Source organism: Pongo abelii, chromosome 19 (genome assembly GCF_028885655.2).
Source record: "Pongo abelii isolate AG06213 chromosome 19, NHGRI_mPonAbe1-v2.0_pri, whole genome shotgun sequence".
Lineage (NCBI taxonomy): Eukaryota > Metazoa > Chordata > Mammalia > Primates > Hominidae > Pongo > Pongo abelii.
In genome coordinates, this window is record NC_072004.2 from 70,241,448 (window position 1) to 70,261,964 (window position 20,517).

At 50.4% G+C, this 20,517-nt stretch overlaps 1 protein-coding gene across 1 annotated transcript; it reads left to right on the forward strand.

Moving 5' to 3' along the window:
- Window positions 1–5,654: 5,654 nt before the first annotated feature.
- On the forward strand, window positions 5,655–20,264 carry GSDMA (gasdermin A). The gene is made up of 12 exons (XM_024235294.2): window positions 5,655–5,736; window positions 8,269–8,487; window positions 8,846–9,023; window positions 13,026–13,191; window positions 14,036–14,132; window positions 14,643–14,690; window positions 15,102–15,128; window positions 16,320–16,340; window positions 16,786–16,940; window positions 17,410–17,524; window positions 18,437–18,510; window positions 19,329–20,264. Exons 2-12 carry the CDS (start codon window positions 8,274–8,276, stop codon window positions 19,569–19,571), a joined length of 1,338 nt encoding a protein of 445 aa, XP_024091062.2. The 5' UTR covers window positions 5,655–5,736; window positions 8,269–8,273; the 3' UTR covers window positions 19,572–20,264.
- Window positions 20,265–20,517: the final 253 nt, after the last annotated feature.

The following is a 20,517-nucleotide window of genomic DNA, read 5'->3' on the forward strand; positions in this document are numbered from 1 at the left end:
ACTCTGTGGCCTTGACATACAAGGAGACCAAGGAGACAGATCCTCCTTACACCTGGGAGCCAAATGCCTTGACACCGCTCTGTGTCCTGTAAGCCAGCCTCTCCATCTTTCGGGTGCTGGCCAACAACACTTGGCTCTCCAGATATTTTATTCATCAGGGATCCCTAGCCCTGCCCGCCCATGGCTAGGGAAGGCAGGGTGGGGCTTGAGGACAAGCCTAGGGGAGCTGGTGAAAATACAGAATAGCGGCTGGGCGCGGTGGCTCATGCCTATAATCCCAGCACTTTGGAAGGCCGAGGTGGGTGGATCACCTAAGGTCAGGAGTTCGAGACCAGCCTGGCCAACATGGTGAAACCACATCTCTACTGAAAAGGCAACAATTATTCGGGTGTGGTGTCGCGCATCTGCAATCCCAGCTACTGGGGAGGCTGAGGCAGGAGAATCGCTTGAACCCGGGAGGCAGAGTTTGCAGTGAGCCAAGATTGGCACTCCAGCCTGAACAACAAGAGCAAAACTCAATCTCAAAAAAAAAAAGAAAGAAAAAGAAAAAAAAAATACAGAGAAGCTCCAACCCATGCATCAGCAGGGGCTCAGGAAGAGGTGGGTTGCTGGGAGGATCACCTGACAGAGGAGACTTCTCTGGGTTTGGGCTGGAGGCTGGCAGTGGCCTCCTTGCCCAGACGGGGCTGATGGGTAGGGGGATTGGCAGTGGAGGGGTGGGGGCAGTGAGGGCTGACACCTTGAAGCTGGATGCTGAGTTTGACAGACTTAGAGTTGAACACTGATGTCTGTTCAGCCAGAGTTTGGGGAGGTCTTGGACTCCAAAGCTGATTTGGGAATTTGGGAAGAAACGTTAAAGCTTTTTAGAGAATAAGGAAAGAGTATGGGAGCTTTACTCTGTTCAGAAAGGAGAATTTATGGAAGTATAGCTCACAATCTGTGATCTGCACCCCCAAACATCCAGCCTCCCATATGAGAGATAAAACACAGCATCCCTAGGAAGCATTCTTCCTGCGCCTCCACCAGGCAGTCATGCCCCAGCCCAGCCTGTCTTCATCCCTAACCATTACCATTCCACCTCCTTTTGTTCAGGGCAGGTCTGGGAATATGTTCGTGTGAGGGATCACTTCTTGCAAATGCTCCAGTTATCCTGCACCCTTCAAGTAGGCTCCAAATCCTACAACATTCTCCTTGCCCTCCCAACTCCCAGAGTGCCAGCTTCTTCCCATTCTGGCCAGAGTTTGTGACTTCCATGAACGTCCATAATCTACTTTTCTCTGTTTCCTCTGGCCCCTTGCTGAGGGGGAAATCAACAATAATAAAAAGGCCAGGCACAGTGGATCACACCTGTAATCCCAGCAATTTGGGAGGCCAAGGTGGGCACATCACTTGAGGCCAGGAGTTCGAGACCAGCCTGGCCAATATGGTGAAACTTCGTCTCTACTAAAAACACAAAAAATAGCCTGGTGTGGTGGTGCGCACCTGTAGTCCCAGCTACTCGGGAGGCTGAGGCAGGAGAATCACTTGAACCTGGGAGGCGGAGGTTGCAGTGAACTGAGATTGTGCCACTGCACTCCAGCCAGCAACAGTGAGAGGCTCGGTCTCAAAAAACAACAACAAAAGCAATAACAAAAGGGAAAATGAGTAAGGAAATAATGCCCTGTCCCAATGACTGTGTCTGTCTGCAGGGCACTCTATGGGTGAAAGAGACAGAAAGGGTTCCACGGGGCAGGTGCCTGGGGCTTCCTCTCCTAAATCAATTCCCTCTCCTGATCCCCCTCTCCTAATAACCCTACATAGTCACAAGCTTGGTCTCTAAATCAGGTGATCATTGTCCATCACTACCTTAATTGACCGCCAGAGGGAGATAGAGAGCAAAGTTTACCGCCTGCCTGAGCAGCACTCACCCCATGACCTCCTGCTTCATTATTGTCTCTTTTAATTGACCTGAAGCGTCCTTACAAGGCAGTCTAACTTAAATATCCGCCAGTACAATTTAAATTCTGCCCCAGGCCGGGCGCAGTGGCTCACGCCTGTAACCCCAGCACTTTGGGAGGCCGAGATGGGCGGATCACGAGGTAAGGAGATCGAGACCATCCTGGCTAACATGGTGAAACCCCGTCTTTACTAAAAACACAAAAAATTAGCCAAGCATGGTGGTGCGTGCGTGTAATCCCAGCTATTTTGGAGGCTGAGGTAGGAGAATCGCTTGAACCCGGGAGGCGGAGGTTTCAGTGAGCCAACATTGTGCCATTGCACTCCAGCCTGGGCGATAAGAGCAAGACTCCATCTCAAAAAAAAAAAAAAAAAAAGCCAGGCGTGGTGACACATACCTATAGTTCCAGGTACTGGGAGCAGAGAGCGGGCGCTGAGATGAGAGAATCCCTCTAGCCCAGGAAGTCAAGGCTGCAGTGAGCCATGACTGCACCACTGCACTCCAGCCTGGGCAACAGAGTGAGAACCTGTCTCAAAAAAAAAAAAAAAAGAAAGAAAAAACAGAAAGAAAGAAAGAAAAGAAAAAGACGCAGCTGGGCACGGTGGCTCACACTTGTAATCCCATCACCTTCAGAGGCCGAGGTGGGTGGATCACCTGAGGTCAGGAGTTCAAGACCAGCCTGGCCAACAGGGTTGAAACCCCGTCTTTACTAAAAATACAAAAATTAGTTGGGAGCGGTGGCATGTGCCTGTAATCCCAGCTACTCAGAAGGCTGAGGTAGGAGAATTGCTTGAACCCAGGAGGCGGAGGTTGCAGTGAGCCGAGATTACACCACTGCCCTCCAGCCTGGGAGACAGAGTGAGACTCCATCTCAAAAAAAAAAGAAAGAAAGAACGAAAAAGAAAAAGAAAAAAGAAAGAAAAAGAGGCAGGGCACCCTGGATGGGAGGAAGGAGCACCACCAAGACAAACCTAAATGTGGATATTTTCATTCCAAAAGCACAAGAACTTCAACCTGGCTAACCCCACAAGCCCATATATCTCCTCCCTGCCTTGAACTCATCAAGCCCCCTGCTTGGAATACGAGTAGGTAGTCTGGGGGAATGGGGCAATGTGGTGCAGGCAGGGTCAGGATGACACCAGGAGTGTGAGGACAGGCCCGGCAGAGTGCTCTGAGATCAGAGCAAAGGCGGGAGAAATGAGAGAAGCAAGACTTCCCGGTCAGAGGAGAGAAAGCTGACTAGATGGGCTTCGCGGGTCCTCGGGGAGAGCAGAGCCACATGTGGCTTTTAGATGCCACTGTTCTCCAGATCTTTGCAGAATCCACTAGACTAGGAACCTTGGCCTGCAGCCAGTGGGAGAAGGGTAGTCACTGGGAAGAAACTCCCAAAAGTCTGACCAAGGCAATACTAGGCTGGTGAGAGGGTGGGAGTGGGATTACCTTCCCCGGAGCTGATTAAGGCATAAGGAGACTGCACAGCCTCAGGACTATATGCTGAAATGCAGGTGTCATGTCAGTGTAGTGGCTGAGAGATACAGGGAGGAAGAGGTGGAAATCCAGGAAGAACCAGGAAAACAGACAGAGATGAAAAGACTGTAACACACAATAGGTTTCTATGTAAATATGTGCTTGTGATAGGGACCAGATGACCAACGACAACCTTTTTTTTTTTTTTTTTTTAAATCGGAGTCTTGCTCTGTCACCCAGCCTGGCATGCAGTGGCGTGATCTCAGCTCACTGCAACCTCCACCTCCCGGGTTCAAGTGATTCTCCTGCCTCAGCCTCCCAAGTAGCTGGGATTACAGGCACCTGCCACCATGCCCAGCTAATTTTTGTAGTTTTGGTAGAGATGGTGTTTCCCTCATGTTTGCCAGGCTGGTCTCGAACTCCTGACCTCAGGTGATCCACCCACTTTGGCCTCCCAAAGTGCTGGAATTACAGCCGTGAGCCACCACACCCAGCCTAACAACAACCTTCCCACATACTCAAGCCCCCACCTCTGCGTCTCCTAAGGAGAAGGGACGTTTGATTGCTGGAATGGCTGGAGCTGTGGAAGGAGGGTGAAGTATTGGGTGGCTGCAGTGAGCCGTGATGGAGCCACTGCACTCCAGCCTGGGTGACAGAGCAAGGCCCTGTCTCAAAAAGGTGTAGGGTGGATGGGAAGGAATGTAAAGAAAAGGAGAGTGAGCATGAACCAGAGAGGGAGGGGCAAGGCTTGGCTTTGTTCTGTTTCAAGACACAGAGAAGAGATATTTGGGAGCATCTGTCATATTGAATGAGACTTTGGGGACACAAGTGGAGTGATGACTATTTTAGGGAGTTTTCCTGAGTGTGGAATGGTCTAGTCTCATTCACCATCAGCCCCTCAAGGAAACCTTCAGTAAAGATGGAATTGGCCAGGTGCGGTGGCTCATCCCGTAATCCCGGCACTTTGGGAGGCCGAGGCGGGCGGATCATGAGGTCAGGAGATCAAGACCCTCCTGGCCAACATGGCGAAACCCTGTCTCTACTAAAAATATAAAATTAGCCAGGCGTGGTGGCGCATGCCTGTAATCCCAGCTACTCGGGAGGCTGAGGCAGAGAATTGCTTGAACCCAGGAGGTGGAGTTTGCAGTGAGCTGAGATTGCACCACTGCACTCCAGCCTGGAGGACAGAACGAGACTCCTTCTCAAAAAAAAAAAAAAAAAAAAAAAGATGGCATTTACTCTTCACAGCATTCAGGGTTGCGTTTCTTTTTCAATGAGTGGTACTGAGACGAGCCTCAAGGTGAGAGCAGGAAGGCTCCGCTGTGTCAGGTTATACGTGCACATATGCATGGCCACATAACCCAACACTGTAAGGGCCTTGCTTGTAAGTCCCTTATTCTGTCCTCTAGCAATGTGACCATGTAGGCATCATTTGAAATTCCTTTAAAATTCCTTCTAGGCAGAGATTTAAGCTAAGAGCAGGACCTGAGTGACCTCTGGTGCGACATCTGAAAGCCCACGACAAGCCTCCTGGGCTTTTCCATGAATATCGCTGTGTCCCTGCCTACAGATATGCTGATGTGTGTACACAATATTCTGTGAGGAGCAGAGACGCTGAACACTAAACAACAGAAACCCATTTGGTCTAACTCCATCTCTGCCTACTCAGACATCTGCTTCTAGCAGTATCAGAGCTATGTCTATGTAGCTAAAACAAATGGAGTAAGGCAGCAATACACACAGGCTGACAAGCCCAGGATGGAGGGTGGTGCTGCAGATGCTCTGCTCTCTGCTGGAATGTGTGGACATACAGGAATCCGTGTCCCAGGACACCTGCAGACCCCCACCATGAATCCGAGATGCTCCCCAATGATGGTGATAACAGAACAGAGATGCCATCCCTGGTCACTCACACACATACACACACACACACACACACACACACACACACACTCCCACTGCCTCCCTCTGCACCCCTCCCAAAGGCACCTGCCTTCCTCTCCTCTCAATCCACAAGCCAAGCTCCAGCTGCCACCTCTCTATCAGCCTTGGCTACCCCCACCCACGCTGGCACCTGCCTAGCAGCTCCCTATCCACCCCCTCAGCCCTCAGGAGGCCAGGGCACACGTGGAACAGGTTGATGCTGTTCTCCAGGAAGTGGAGCGGGACGGGGGTGGGGTCACTAGGGCAGGCGGGGTCCCTGGAAGCCTCTGTCCCTGCATAAAGCAGCCTGTCCTGGCAAGGGACAGTCATCCTCTCAACCTACAGACCCAGCGAGCCCTAGGCCCTCACCCCAGACCCAGCTGCTGGACAGGACCCAGCACCGCTCCCAGGTAAGAACTTGATGACAGCAGGGAAGGCAGGGGTGCTCTGAGGACACAGGGAGATGGGTGGACCAAGAAGGGAATGGAACTCCCCTAGAGTCCAGTGGGATAAGTGTCCCGAGAGGCCTTGGGGAGGGAAGGGAGAGGCAGGCCTGTGGACATCTCTCTGGTGAAGAGGAGGCTGCTGTTGCCCAAGCCCTTCCCAGGTGCACCCAGGTGGCACCAGGGGGTTGTCCTGCCCCATCCTGGCCCTCCCAGGAATGAGGGTAAAAAAAAAAAAAGCACCTTGAAGCTGGCAGAACAGCCCCACGCATCTGTGCTGTGCTTCCTGCCCCCCTGCTGCTGTGAATTGCCCATGGTGGATGTGGGGTGCTTCCACGCCAGCTGGTGTGGCCTCTTCCACCCACGGGGATAACTGGGGTGTGCCGATCGGCCACCCAGCCAGAGCACCTGGACTCAAACTTCAAAGACAGAGACTTAAGATGTTGACCCTCAGGTCAGGCGCGGTGGCTCACACCTGTAATCCCAGCACTTTGGGAGGGTGAGATGGGCAGATCACCTGAGGTCAGGAGTTCAAGACCAGCCTGGCCAACATGGTGAAACACCGTCTCTACTAAAAACACAAAAATTAGCTGGGCATGGTGGCAGGTGCCCGTAATCCCAGCTACCTGGGAGGCTGAGGCAGGAGAATCACTTGAACCCAGGAGATGGAAGTTGCAGTGAGCCAAGATCGTGCCATTGCACTCCAGCCTGGGCAACAAGAATGAAACTCTGTCTCAAAAAGAAAAAATAAATGTTGTCCCTCAGGTTCCCATGGGCCCCACATTCTCCAGGGCCCTCTCACCCTAGCGCACATCTCTCAGGGCCACATTCATTGGTTCTTTCCACACACATTTGCCAAGCTCGAACTCTGTGCCAGGTGTGGTACTTGCTGCTGCAGAGGTGACTAAGACCCATTTCCTGCCCTCTGGGAAGTCACAGACGAGGAGCTGATAGGGTCAGGTGAACAGATCATAACAACAGGAAGGTGCATCAGAAGAGCGCTTTGGAAACACAGATACAGTCACCAGCTGCCTGGAGGACCGAGGGAAGAGGTCCCAGGAGGTGATCTGAATTGAGTGTTAGAGGAGGACTAGGGAGTCTTCAGACCCGGAAGGGGATATTGTAAGCAGAGGGGGCAAAGGTGAAGAGCATCAAAATGCCTGGATCCTGGCTGGACACAGAGGCTCACACCTGTAATCACAGTACTTTGGGAGGTCAAGGAGGGTGGATCATCTGAGTCAGGAGTTTGAGACCAGCCTGACCAACATGGTGAAACCCTGTCTCCATTAAAAATACAAAAATTAGCCAGGCGTGGTGGCACGCACCTGTAGTCCCAGCTACTAGGGAGGCTGAGGCAGGAGAATCGCTTGAATCTGAGAGGTGGAGACTGCAGGGAGCTGAGATGGCACCACTGCACTCCACCCTGGGCAACAGAGTAAGACTCCATCTCAAAAAGAAAAAAAAAAAAAAGTCTGGATCCAGGCATCCCCCAGGGGCTGTGAGAGGGGAGTGGGTCTACTCATACCTGTGAGACGGGAGGCACACACGAGGAAGAACAGGGTGCAGGGAAGTGTACCCCACACACGGAAAGGGCAACTGGGGCAGGTGAACAGCTTGGCCACCCAGGCCCTTGTTGCCAGCAGCATCTCCTTCCCTCTCCTGGTGTCCTCGGATCCTGGCTATTGCCAGTCTCTGGTGTGAAAGAAAGCTTTACTTCCACTGCTAAATAAATGCTCTAGACCAGCCGCAGTGGCTCACACTTGTAATCCCCGCACTTCGGGAGGCTGGGGTGGGAGGATCACTTGAGCCAGGAGTTTGAGACCAGCCTGGGAAACATAGTGAGACTCTGTCTCTACAAAAAAATTTAAAAATTAGCCAAGTGCATGACTGCAGTCCCAGCTGCTCAGGAGGCTGAAGTGGGAGGATCAATCAAGCCTTGGCGGTCAAGGCTGCAGTGAGCTGTGATCACGCCACTACACTCCAGCCTGGGCAACAGAGTAAGACCCTGTTTTGGAAGAAAAGAGAAGAAAGCAAAGAGAGGCAAGGAAAGGCGGAGGGAAGGAAGGAAGGGAAGGATGGAAGGAAGGAAGGAAAGAAAGAAAGAAAAAGAAAGAATGAAAAAAAAGAAAGAGAAAGAAAGAAAGAAAAGGAAGGGAAGGAAGGAAAAGAAATGCTCCAGCTGGGCTCCGTGGCAGTGAAGAAAATGGAGTGTGGAGTGAGAAAAATGCCCTTGACAAAGAAAAGGGAGGTGTGGCTTTGCTGACCATCTATGGGACTTTGGGGCAACTCTTTCAACTCTCCAGCCCTAGGTTCCTCATCATAAATTGCAGACTCCCTTGATTCTTTCCAGCTGTGACATGAGACAATCCAGGCATCTCTAAGAGCTCTCCCTGCCCCAGAGCCGGGTAAACTCTCTCTGCAGGGGCCCAGCCCATATCCCGGGCTCCTTGGCAGCCTTGGCAGCCACCTTGACACTCTCCTGTCTCCCCACCTCCACAGAGACAATGACCATGTTTGAAAATGTCACCCGGGCCCTGGCCAGACAGCTAAACCCTCGAGGGGACCTGACACCCCTTGACAGCCTCATCGACTTCAAGCGCTTCCATCCCTTCTGCCTGGTGCTGAGGAAGAGGAAGAGCACGCTCTTCTGGGGGGCCCGGTACGTCCGCACTGACTACACACTGCTGGATGTGCTTGAGCCCGGCAGCTCACCTTCAGGTCAGCCTCGAGCGGGGCTGGGAACTGAGGGATACTGAGGGAAGGGGGCTGGGCACCTGGCCTGCAAGGAGGACCTCAAAGCTCCCTCTGGCCAGAGGTGATTAGATGTCATCTAGCCCAAAGTCATCATCAGGAGCTGAGGAGGCTGGTGGTCAGGGGGATACCTCTCAGCTCAGCCTCTTTTATTTATTTACTTGTTTGTTTTTGTAGAGATGGGTTCTTGCTTTGTTGCCCAGGCTGGTTTCAAACTCCTGGGCTCAAGCAATCCTTCCATCTTGGCCTCCCAAAATGCTGGGATTACAGGCATGAGTTACTGCACCCAGCCAGCCCAGCCCCTTTCGTCTTTTCCCTCCTGCAGACCCAACAGACACTGGGAATTTTGGCTTTAAGAATATGCTGGACACCCAAGTGGAGGGAGATGTGGATGTACCAAAGACGGTGAAGGTGAAGGGAACGGCAGGGCTCTCGCAGAACAGCACTCTGGAGGTCCAGACACTCAGTGTGGCTCCCAGGGCCCTGGAGACCTTGCAGGAGAGGTGAGAGAGGGCAGGACCGAGGGTCTCCCGGGATGTGGGTGGGGCAATGCATGGAAAGGGTGCTTGGGGCCTTGAGTTGAAAGGTAGGACCCTTGCACTGACTTTGCCAATGTGGTCACCACAGGGGAGCTTTTGAAGGCAACCCTTCTGGCCCATGGCTGCATCCAGGCCGTTTCCTAGTCACACCTCCCGTTGCTGCCACCGTCTCCGGGACCACCTCCCCACTGTCACACATGCACAGGGAGGACGATGTCCACACTAGCTTGCTGTGTGATCTTGGAAAAGTCACTTCTCTTGGGACCTCAGTTTTCTTTTCTGCAGAATGACAGGATTGGATGATCATCTCTAAGGCTCCTTCTAACTCTAAGACTATGCAATACACTAGAAAAAGGAGGGATGGGTCTTAACTGCCCCCAGCTGAGACCTGAGCACCGTGTTCTGCTCCCATAAATGAAGCCTCCTGCCTGACCCCAATACACACTAAGCACACCCTCGGGAATGCTGCCCCACAGCACAAAGGGTGTGGCAGGTGCCACACTGATGCTAGGCACCACGGATGTTTGGCTTGACATGGGAACTGACTTTTAAGTAGTTAAGTAGTGGTTGAAACAAGGAGGTAAGGACTGTGAAGGCCAGAAGGAAGGGCTGGAGTAGTCATCCAGCAAGCATGTATATAGTAAAGCACTCTACTACGGGCTGGGGTGCGCCTAAAACATCTTTGTCCAAGAAACTTGCAGTCTAGGAAGGTGAAAATTTTAAAAACCTGGGCAACAGTAATTATAATCAAACCCAAGAAGTGCTAAGTGCTGTAGGGATGGTTTGACTGAGTTTTGTGGCAGGTCAAAGGGACTTCTGGCTGGGGAAATAAGGGAAGATCTCACAGACATGGCAGCCTCTGTTTTGGGCCTTGAAAGATGAGCAGAAATTGGGCATGCAGGGCTGGGAGAAGGGTATTATGAAGGCACAAAGGTGAGCAATCTCAAAACCACCAAGGGCCAGGAACAGCCAGCATGGCAGGGGCGGAAGAGGCGTGAGTAGAACGAGCAGGAAATGCAGGTGAACCCAAACCATGGAAGAGGCAAGTGGCAGCTCCAGGAGACTGAATCGTAGGCACCAGGAAGATCCTGAAAATGTTCTGATGTGTCCCATGACTAATCCAGCCAGATGGAGGAAGTGTGTCAGATAGGGGAAGAGGAAGAGGGGTTTGAAGCAGTCAGACAAGGCAAGACACTTTTCTTCTTTTTTTCGTTTGAAACAGTTTTTTGCTCTTGTTGCCCAGGCTGGAGTGCAGTGGTGCGATCTTGGCTCACCGCAACCTCCGCCTCCCAGGCTCAAGCAATTCTCCTGCCTCAGCCTCACAAGTAGCTGGGATTACAGGTGCCCGCCACTAAACCCGGACAATTTTTTTATTTTTTTATTTTACTTATTTATTTATTTTGAGATGGAGTCTCGCTCTGTCACCCAGGCTGGGGTGCAGTGGCACGATCTCAGCTCACTGCAACCTCCGCCTCCCAGGTTCAAGCAATTATCCTGCCTCAGCCTCCCAAGTAGCTGGGACTACAGGTGTCTGCCACCATGCCCAGCTAATTTTTTATATTTTTAGTAGAGATGGGGTTTCACCATATTGGCCAGGCTGATCTCGAACTCCTGACTTTGTGATCCGCCTGCCTCGGCCTCCCAAAGTTCTGGGATTACAGAGAAGTAATCCCAGTTAAGTAGTGGTTGAAAGAAGGAGGTAAGGTGGCGTGTGAACCACCACGCTCGGCTAATTTTTGTATTTTTAGTAGAGATGGGGTTTCACCATGTTAGTCAGGCTGGTCTTGAACTCCTGACCTCAGGTGATCCACCTGCCTCAGCCTCCAAAAGTGCTGGGATTACAGGCGTGAGCCACTGCGCCCGGTCTTTTTTTTTTTTTTTTTTTTTTTGAGACGGAGTCTCTCTCTGTTGCACAGGCTGGAGTGCAGTGACACGATACCAGGTCACTGCAACCTCTGCCTTCCAGGTTCAAGTAGTCCTCCTGCCTCAGCCTCCTGAGTAGCTGGGATTGCAGGTGCATGCCACCACACCCAGCTAATTTTCGTATTTTTGGAAGAGATGGGGTTTTACCATGTTGGCCAGGCTGGTCTCGAACTCCTGACCTCAGGTGATCTGCCTACCTGGGCCTCCCAAAGTGCTGGGATTACAGGCGTAAGCCACCACCCCCAGCCAAGACACTGTTCTTCTATCCCATGAGCAATGAAAACTGAGGACCCAAGCTGGGAAAGGGCAAGAGGAGTGAAGAGGGAGGAATGGATGCAACGCCCATTGCCAACGGTGATAGAATGGCCTGGGCTTGGTAGCTGATTGCAGGATGAGGGAAAGGGTTTTGTCAAAGGTGACTGTGAGATTTTACCCAGGTTGTGACATTATAGGACATTAAAGGTACCATTACAGGTGACAAACAGGAAGACACAGGTTAGAGGTAGATTTGGAGATTGTGAGTTCCTTTTGGATGTTTTGAGTTTCTGGTTCTGCTGAGACATCAGCTGAGAATGTTGAACAGGTGATTGGAAATAAGGGCCTGGAGCTCAGGAGAGAGGTCAAAGTGAAGATAACACACAAGGTAATCAGCAATATAAAGATTAAAACTGTAGGAGCCAGGGGAGGAGTCTCACTCCCGTAAGCCCAGCACTTTGGGAAGCCAAGGCAGGATTGCTTGAGCCCAGGAGTTCAAACCAGCCTGGGCAAGAGAGTGAAACCGCCATCTCTACAAAAAATGAAATATTAGCCGGGCATGGTGGTGCGCCTAGAGTCCCAGCTACTCAGGAGGTTGAGGCAAGAGGATCACTTAAGCCCAAGAGCTCAAGTCTGCAGTGAGTTATGATCGAGCCACTGCACTTCAGCCTGGGCAACAGAGTGGGACCTTAAAAAAAAAAAAAAAGAAAAAACTGTAGGAGTGAGTTGGGTGTGGGGAGCTTTTGGAGGGAGTTGAGACAACAGGACCGAGAACAGAATCTTACAGAACATAAAATTTTAGAGAACCAAAGAAACTGGAAAATGAGGTGCAGACAGAATGGATAAGATATAGAAACTGGAAGTACTGGAGTTGAGCCAGGATGGTACAGTGTCACTGGAAGCCAAGAGAAGCCAGCGCTGCACAGAGGGTTTCCATAGCAGGATCGAGTATTGCACAGAGTTAGGCGAGGTCATTGAGACTGATAGGTAAGAGATCATTGTAATTTCAGCTGAGTAGTGGAAATAGAAGGCAAATTATAAAGAATTTAGGTGGACCGGGCATGGTGGCTCACATCTGTAATCCCAGCTATTCAGGAAGCTGAGGGAGAAGAATCGCTTGAATCCAGGAGGCAGAGGCTGTAGTGAGCCAAGATCGGGCCACTGCACTCCAGCCTGGGTGACAGAGTGAGTGAGACTCCGTCTCAAAAAAAAAAAAGAATTTTTTTGATATATTTGCCAATGAAATGAAGGAAAAAAATAGGGTAGTAATTTGAGGGAGTGGCATGATCAAAGCAAACAAATTTGTTAGGATTAGGGACACGTTTATATATGGAAGCAGACAGAAGAAGCAAGTGGTGAGGAGGAACTGGTGTTAATAGCAAGAGAGAGCATAAGAGGTGGAGAGAAAGGATCCCAGAGAGATGAATGGGGAGGAAAGGGGGGAGGGGGCGCATCTACCCCTGAACTGGAGGAAAAGGAGGTAAGAAGCACCCAAGAGGCCCTGTTCCCGGCCAGGTGCTGGCCCAGACAATTACCGAGTTTATGTCTGAGCAACCCAGGAGGTCAGCATCATTATACTCATTTCATAGATGAGGCAATTAAGACTCAGAGAAGCTGCCCTGCCGGTAAGCATGAGATCTGGGTTTCAACCTCAGCCCTAGTCCAGAGTCCTCACTCCTTCCCTGCCACCACAATGTCTAGCTCCTGGGAATGACAGAAGGAAAGAGGAGGGTGCGGTACAGGCAGGAAGGAGCTCTGAACGGTTCCCTTATGTTTCTCCTGCCACAGGAAGCTGGCAGCAGACCACCCATTCCTGAAGGAGATGCAAGATCAAGGGGAGAACCTGTATGTGGTGATGGAGGTGGTGGAGACGGTGCAGGAGGTCACACTGGAGCGAGCCGGCAAGGCAGAGGCCTGCTTCTCCCTCCCCTTCTTCGCCCCATTGGGGCTACAGGTTTGATTCAAACACACACACACACACTCTCACACCCACACTCACACTCACACATACACATTTACATTCAGCCCCTCCCTGAAGGCTTCATTAGCTTTGCCTGATCAGCGCCCACCCAGGATGCTGAAAAGGGCCACTCCTTCCCCCGGCTCTTCAAGATCCAAACCCCAGACACATGCCCCCTCCCTGGTCAGTGGCACCCAGTGAGGGCAGATCCCTGCGCCAGATGCCACAGGGAACTACTGGGGAAGGGGAAAGTCACATTCCTGGGTTTTCCCTCATGGTGCTCCCAATCCAAAGAGGAGACATCTTTACTCTCAGAAAGTCCTCAGGTTCATAGAGGAGACACAGAGGCTAAAGCCCAGAGAACACAGGCTTGAAAAAGCCAATGGAAATAAGGAATGGTCTCTATACCTCTATCTATTGCATCTAAATATTCCAGGGATGATTTGGGATTTGGAGTCGGGAGTAGGGGTTAGTCATGGAAAGCGTCCTGAAAGAGGTAAGCATGGGACAGATGGTGAAGAGGAAGAAGGAGCCAGGGCTTGGATGGAAGCTCTAGGGTGATGTACAGGCAGGAGATGGAGCAGGTCTGCCCGGTTCCCTTCATGCATCTGAACCAGGAAGACAGATACAGGTCACTAGAGGGAAAATCAGCAGAAATGAGTGCAAGGACTTTGAAGTCCTTCCTCAGAGTCCAGACCAGGGACACCACTGAAGGCTTCCAGCTTCTTATCTCCCTGAATGCTCTCAGCCCTGACCCTGCACCTCCCCCAACTCACACTCCCAATATCTCATACTTAAGATGTCCAGAGATTCACAAATTCTCATTGTCTAATTCTAGGGATCCATAAACCACAAGGAGGCTGTAACCATCCCCAAGGGCTGCGTCCTGGCCTTTCGAGTGAGACAGCTGATGGTCAAAGGCAAAGATGAGTGGGGTGAGCAGAGACCCGCATGTTCTCCCCACAAGATAAGAATTACCTGCACCAATACTGAGGCACCCTGGTCCCCTCTTGCGGAAATGTCAGAGAATGAGTAGGGGGGTGTATTGTACTGTGATCCGACTGCAGCCATGGAGCCTGCTCTGGAGAGAAGGGTGAAGAGGCTCCTGGATTCTGAGCATCTTCTTGGTGCTGGGCACTGTGGTCATTGGGGGAGGGTGTACAAAGATGAACATGCACCGCCTCTGCTCTCAAGAAGTCTGTGACCAAAGGAGGAAACAGACAGAGACTGGAATGGAAGGTAGAAAGTAGTGTTCTCATAGTAGAGAATTTATCAAGGAATGGAATTTATCCATTCCAGCAATGGAGGTTGAAGCCGGGAATTAAATGAAGCATTTGGGGTGCAAGGTCCTAGCCCTTAGCAGAGCCCTTTGGCTTGAGACTGAAGAAGGGAATGTGGGGCAGCTGCTAAGTGTCCTCCTGCCCTCCTTCCCTTGCCCTTCACAGATATTCCACATATCTGCAATGATAACATGCAAACCTTCCCTCCTGGAGGTAAGTGAAATTGCTTACGGGTTTCCCACCTCTTCCGCCCTACCCCTGACATTATCTGCCAAAATCCTCCACCCTCTCCTAGCTTATACTGTAATCCCCCAAGGAGCCTCTGCTTTTGTTTCCCAAGTCCCTAAGAATACCTAGCCTCAACTTTAGGAAAGACAGATAGAGGCATATAAATACTGTCCCAGAGAGATATAGAAACCGACAGACAGAGACCGGAAGGCACAGTCAGAAGCAGAAGTAAGACTTGGAGACAGAGTGTGTTCCCGAATCGTGGGGGTGGATGAGCTAGCATAATCTCCCTGTGTTTTTATAATGATCACTGATGAAACTGCCTTGAAGACTGTTTTAGATGAAAAGGCAAAAATGGGTTTTGTGCTGACAGATGCGCATTTTTTCTGTCTTCAGAAAAGTCAGGAGAGGAGAAGGTCATCCGTAAGTGTTTCCTTTCATTCCACTGAAACTTTCTTGACTCGGAATTCTAAAACTCCAGTCTTTTTCTTTCCTTCTGACAGGACTGACAGGGAAATAGCAGAGCGAATCTCAGCAAATAATTGTCCCCGAAACATGGCAGAAATTCCAATAGCTTGGGAAAAAGCAGTGGAAAGGGGGAGTCTTTGGACAAGATGCCCAGGTGGTCTGACGCCTGAGACCTTTGTGCTCAACAGCCTTAGTAGCAGCCAGGCACAGTGATTCACGCCTATAATCCCAGCACTTTGGGAGGCTAAGGCAGGAGAATCCCTTGAGCTCAGGAGTTCAAGACCAGCCTGGGCAACATAGTGAGACAATGTCTCTATTTAAAAAAAAATTTTTTTTTTGAGGTGTAGTTTCACTCTTGTTGCCCAGGCTGGAGTGTAGTGGTGCAATCTCAGTCCACTGCAACCTCCACCTCCCCAGTTCAAGTGATTCTCCTGCCTCAGCCTCCGGGATTACAGTCACCCGCCACCATGCCCTGCTAATTTTTTGTATTTTTAGTAGAGATGGGGTTTCACCATGTTGGTCAGGCAGGTCTCGAACTCCTGACCTCAGGTGATCCACCCACCTGTATTGGGATTACAGGCGTGAGCCACAGCGCCTGGCCTTTTTTTTTTTTTTTTTTCTTGAGACAGAGTCTCATTCTGTTGCCCAGACTGGAGTGCAATGGTGAGATCTCAGCTCACTGCAAACTCCGCCTCCCAGGTTCAAGCAATTCTTGTGCCTCAGCCTCCCGAGTAGCTAGGATTACAGGCGCGGGCCACCACACTTGGCAAATTTTTAGTATAGATGGGGTTTCACCATGTTGGCCAGGCTAGTCTCAAACTCCTGACCTCAGGTGATCCTCCCACCTTGGCCTCCCAAAGTGCTGGGATCACAGGTGTGAGCCACTGCGCCTGGCCTAAAAAAAAAAAAAATTAAGAGTCTTAGTAGCTATAACCCGCTACACACACATCTGCAACTCGGCCGCCCAGCAACTGGGGCCAGAACCACTCAGTCACGGTAATGCCAGGAACAAGGTAGCTGGGCTCTCCCAGGAGACAGGCAGGATGTATTTCCTCATCTTCCTTAGTGTCTCATCCCCTGGGTATGGCTGCCATTCTGAAGGACTGCATTCTTATCTTTTTTTTTTTTTTTTCCTTTTTTTCTCAGTTATCCAGGCATCTGATGTTGGTAAGGAACTTTGTGAGTTTCTCCCAAGACTTTGGCATGGAGGTAGCATTAGGGGTAGAGAGAGGAGAAGGCAAAGTCATTCTTCTTTGTCAGCTAACTCATGAGAAGGGAAAACAGACCTTCTTTCTCCACTTTTTGCTGGAGTCTCAAAGAAAAGTCAAGTGTGTACTGATATGGGATAAGGCCTGGGATCTCGGGAAGATTAACTGTTGGGTTAGATGATACATGCGTCCTGGCCCACCTTCTCGCCCCAACCCTCAGGTTAGGGTTGGTGGATAGTTCTGTCACGGTATTCCTTGGTAAAGAAAAATGGGGCCAGGCTCAAACTGCGGGGTAGAGCATGGGTACCTAAAGGGGGCTGAGTGTAGGAGCCCTGCAGGGGGAATGCTGACTGGAGGGGAAGGTGCCTGATGGAGGGCTGTGTGTCCCATTATTGTCCCCAAAGGGGATGTACACGAAGGCTTCAGGACACTAAAAGAAGAAGTTCAGAGAGAGACCCAACAAGTGGAGAAGCTGAGCCGAGTAGGGCAAAGCTCCCTGCTCAGCTCCCTCAGCAAACTTCTAGGGAAGAAAAAGGAGCTACAAGACCTTGAGCTCGCGGTGAGGACCTAGTGGAAGTGGGGAAGAGTGGGAGAAGGCATGTTTTGGTGAAGGTTTGGTGGGGGCGGGTATTGCAGCAGGTGGGGAGATCTGACAGGGGCAGGAGGTGGGTGGCCAGAGGAGTCCATCTTAGATACCTTCCCCAAGGCTGGCCACGTGCCCCAAGACGGCCAGGCCACTGCTCCCTTGGTCCCCTGGAAAAGGGCAAACAGTGGGCTCCCCTGAGGCACATGCTCCCTCTGATGGCCAGAAGGGCCGTCTGCTGGAAGGGCTGGAACCTTCCCTTTCCAGAGTCCAAAACTCAGGGAACAAGGAACCCAGGAGTCCAGTACTCTTCAGGACATGAGGCCTCGAAAAAGAAATCAGGAAATGGAGAGAGTTCCCGCATGTCAAGGGGTTATTATGTGCTGGGCCCTGGGTTGGGCCCTTTCCTATGTTATCTTCAATAGTTGCCCACCTTCCCCCACAGCTTGAAGGGGCTCTAGACAAGGGACATGAAGTGACCCTGGAGGCACTCCCAAAAGATGTCCTGCTATCAAAGGAGGCCGTGGGTGCCATCCTCTATTTCGTTGGAGCCCTAACAGGTAAGTGGGGAATAAGGTCTTCATTTATAGACCTTTTCAGTAATAGGAATGAATCGCTTGAATCAATTCCCAAATGGATGAATAAATGAATGAATGAATGACAAATTATACCACAGTTAAGTAGTTTATATCCACATTTTTATAAATTGATTTCATGGCTGGGTGCAGTGGCTCACGCCTGTAATCCCAGCACTTTGGGAGGCTAAGGCGGATGGATCACCTGTGGTCAAGAGTTCGAGACCAGCCTGGCCAACATGGTGAAACCCCGCCTCTTCCAAAAATACAAAAATCAGCCAGGCATGGTGGCAGGTGCCTGTAATCCCAGCTACTTGGAAGGCTAAGGCAGGAGAATCGCTTGAACCCGGGAGGGGGAGGGTGCAGTGAGCCGAGATCACTCCATTGCACTCCAGCCTGGGCAACAGAGCGAGACTCCATCAAAAAAAAAAAAATTGGTTTCATTCCTAAGGATTTGCTTGGTCACATTGGGTGGTCTGAGAAGACAGCCTAGTCTTGCTAATAGAGGTTGAATAATCCTAGTTTTATCAGCAACATATTTAAAATTTCTGCATATAGCTAAGCTCATCACTTCTATCCTGTTACCTGTTAGCTTTAACTTCAGGGAGTAACATTTTCTCATCTTGCCCCGAAAAGCTCTTCTTCCCTCCACATTTTCTAGTTTTCCACTTAGAAAAACTCTGTGGTCCTTCAGGTGTAAGCCGAAACATTCGTTCCCTTAAGAAGCCTGCCCTCCGACTCCAAGAGCAAAGTGGACCTCTCAGCTATGGCTCCCTTAATACCTGCATTGTAATCACATCCAATGAATGAAGGCTGAAATTCTGGAAGTGCGCTATTTGGAGGCTGTAGTCCCCTCTGCACCAGCAACACACATCTTTCTCTGCTTTTTTTCTCCAGAGCTAAGTGAAGCCCAACAGAAGCTGCTGGTGAAATCCGTGGAGAAAAAGATCCTACCCGTGCAGCTAAAGCTGGTGAGGGAAAAACAGCAGATGCTGGGGAGAGTCTGGGAGTAGCTGCAGCCAGTGGAGATGCAGATTTCGCCTAAGGATGGAGCCAGTCTGGAGGACCCCCGTCTTATCCCAGGGGCTTATGCCCACTCCTTCTTTCTCTCTCTATTTCTCCTTTTTTGTTATTTCACAAGAGGTAGAAGACTGAATTTCTGGGCAATAATCTGGGTTTATTAGCCTGATCTTCGGAGAAGAGACAGAAACTCTGGCCTTGCTTATTCCTAGCCAAATATTGTAAGCAATTTTTTTTTTTTTTTTTTTTGAGATGGAGTGTCACTCTTTTTGCCCAGGCTGGAGTGCAATGGTGCGATCTTGGCTCACCACAACCTCCGCCTCCCGGGTTCAAGCGATTCTCCTGCCTCAGCCTCCCGAGTAGCTGGGATTACAGGCACCCACCACCATGCCCTGCTAATTTTGTATTTTTAGTAGAGACAGGGTTTCACCATGTTGGCCAGGCTGGTCTCAAACTCCTGACCTCAGGTGATCCACCCACCTCAGCCTCCCAAAGTGCTGGGATTACAGGTGTGAGCCACCTCGTCTGGCCTGTGAGCAAATTTTTTAATGTGTCTGAGTCTGTCTCAATTTATTCCTCTGTAAAATGGGGCTAAAAATCAATGTGCTGCCCACTGTATAGGGCTGTTCAAAGACCCAGATGGGGTTGTAATGTAAGGTAAAGTAAGGAATTCTAATAAGGGGAATGTAACCTTCTTGTGATTTTTGTAGGTTAGGAGAGGAGAGAGGTTTCCAGTTCTTTCTTTTCATGCTGTTTTGATTCCCTCCAGGTGGAGAGCACGATGGAACAGAACTTCCTGCAGGATAAAGAGGGTGTTTTCCCCCTGCAACCTGAGCTGCTCTCCTCCCTTGGGGACGAGGACCTGACCCTCACGGAGGCTCTAGTCGGGCTGAGTGGCCTGGTAGTGCAGAGATCGAGCCCCCAATATATGTGGGACCCAGACACCCTCCCTCGCCTCTGTGCTCTTTATGCGGGCCTCTCTCTCCTTCAGCAGCTGACCAAGGCCTCCTAATTTGCCTTTTACGTCTGCTTCATGACTCCCTAATGCCTTCCCAACCTCGTGGTGCTGTGTCCTTACCACCTAAGGGCATTTCAGAGCCATCAGCTGAAGACATCTGAAATCTCAGCTGGTCACCCATGATAACCAATTTCCACCTGCCCAACCATATATCACCCCCTACCCCTCCAGCTCCACAACCCACTAAGCCCATCTGCTGATGCTTAAATTTTCTTTTCTTTTTTTTTTTTGAGATGGAGTCTCGCTCTGTCACCCAGGCTGGAGTACAATGGCGTGATCTTGGCTCACTGCAACCTCCGCCTCCCGGGTTCAAGCAATTCTCCTGCCTCAGCCTCTCGAGCAGCTGGAATTACAGGCGCGCGCCATGACACCCAGCTAATTTTTGTATTTTTAGTAGAGACAGGGTTTCACCATGTTGCCCAGGTTGGTCTCGAACTCCTGGCCTCAAGTGATCTGCCCGCCTCGGCCTCCCAAAGTGCTGGGATTACAGGCGTGAGCCACCGTGCCCGGCCTATGCTTAAATATCCTAGGAGTAGAAGCACTCAGACTTTTAAAACTATGAGCTGTTTCAGCAAAACTGAGAAAAAAAAAGATTAATTAATTTCCTATCCTAATCCCTCCTACTTATACTTCCCCAAAAAACAAGCTTTACTGGAATTAATGGAAAATATTATGTCAATCTTAGGATGATATGTCTTTTGGTGTTTTTCTTTAAAGAATTTATCATACAGAAATTCTTAATTTGTGCCAGAAAAAGAAATTGTTATCATACTGCATATAAATCATATGTACATGAATATGATGCTGTACTGTCCTCAGGCAAGCTGGAAAATGCTCAGAGGGTATAGAATGTGGAATCCAGATTTTTTTTTCCTGTTCAATTAGTTTTCTTTAATGGAATCTAGAGTCTCAAGTGAGAAGATATCAAAGCAGTTTGTCT

What these genes read in the sequence shown, in the direction of transcription:
- GSDMA (XM_024235294.2), top strand. Translation starts at nt 8,274, where the DNA reads ATGACCATGTTTGAAAATGTCACCCGGGCCCTGGCCAGACAGCTAAAC. An exon ending in TATCCAGGCATCTGATGTTG is followed by an intron (nt 16,341 to 16,785) that starts GTAAGGAACTTT and finishes TTGTCCCCAAAG; the next exon opens with GGGATGTACACGAAGGCTTC. An exon ending in TACAAGACCTTGAGCTCGCG is followed by an intron (nt 16,941 to 17,409) that starts GTGAGGACCTAG and finishes CTTCCCCCACAG; the next exon opens with CTTGAAGGGGCTCTAGACAA.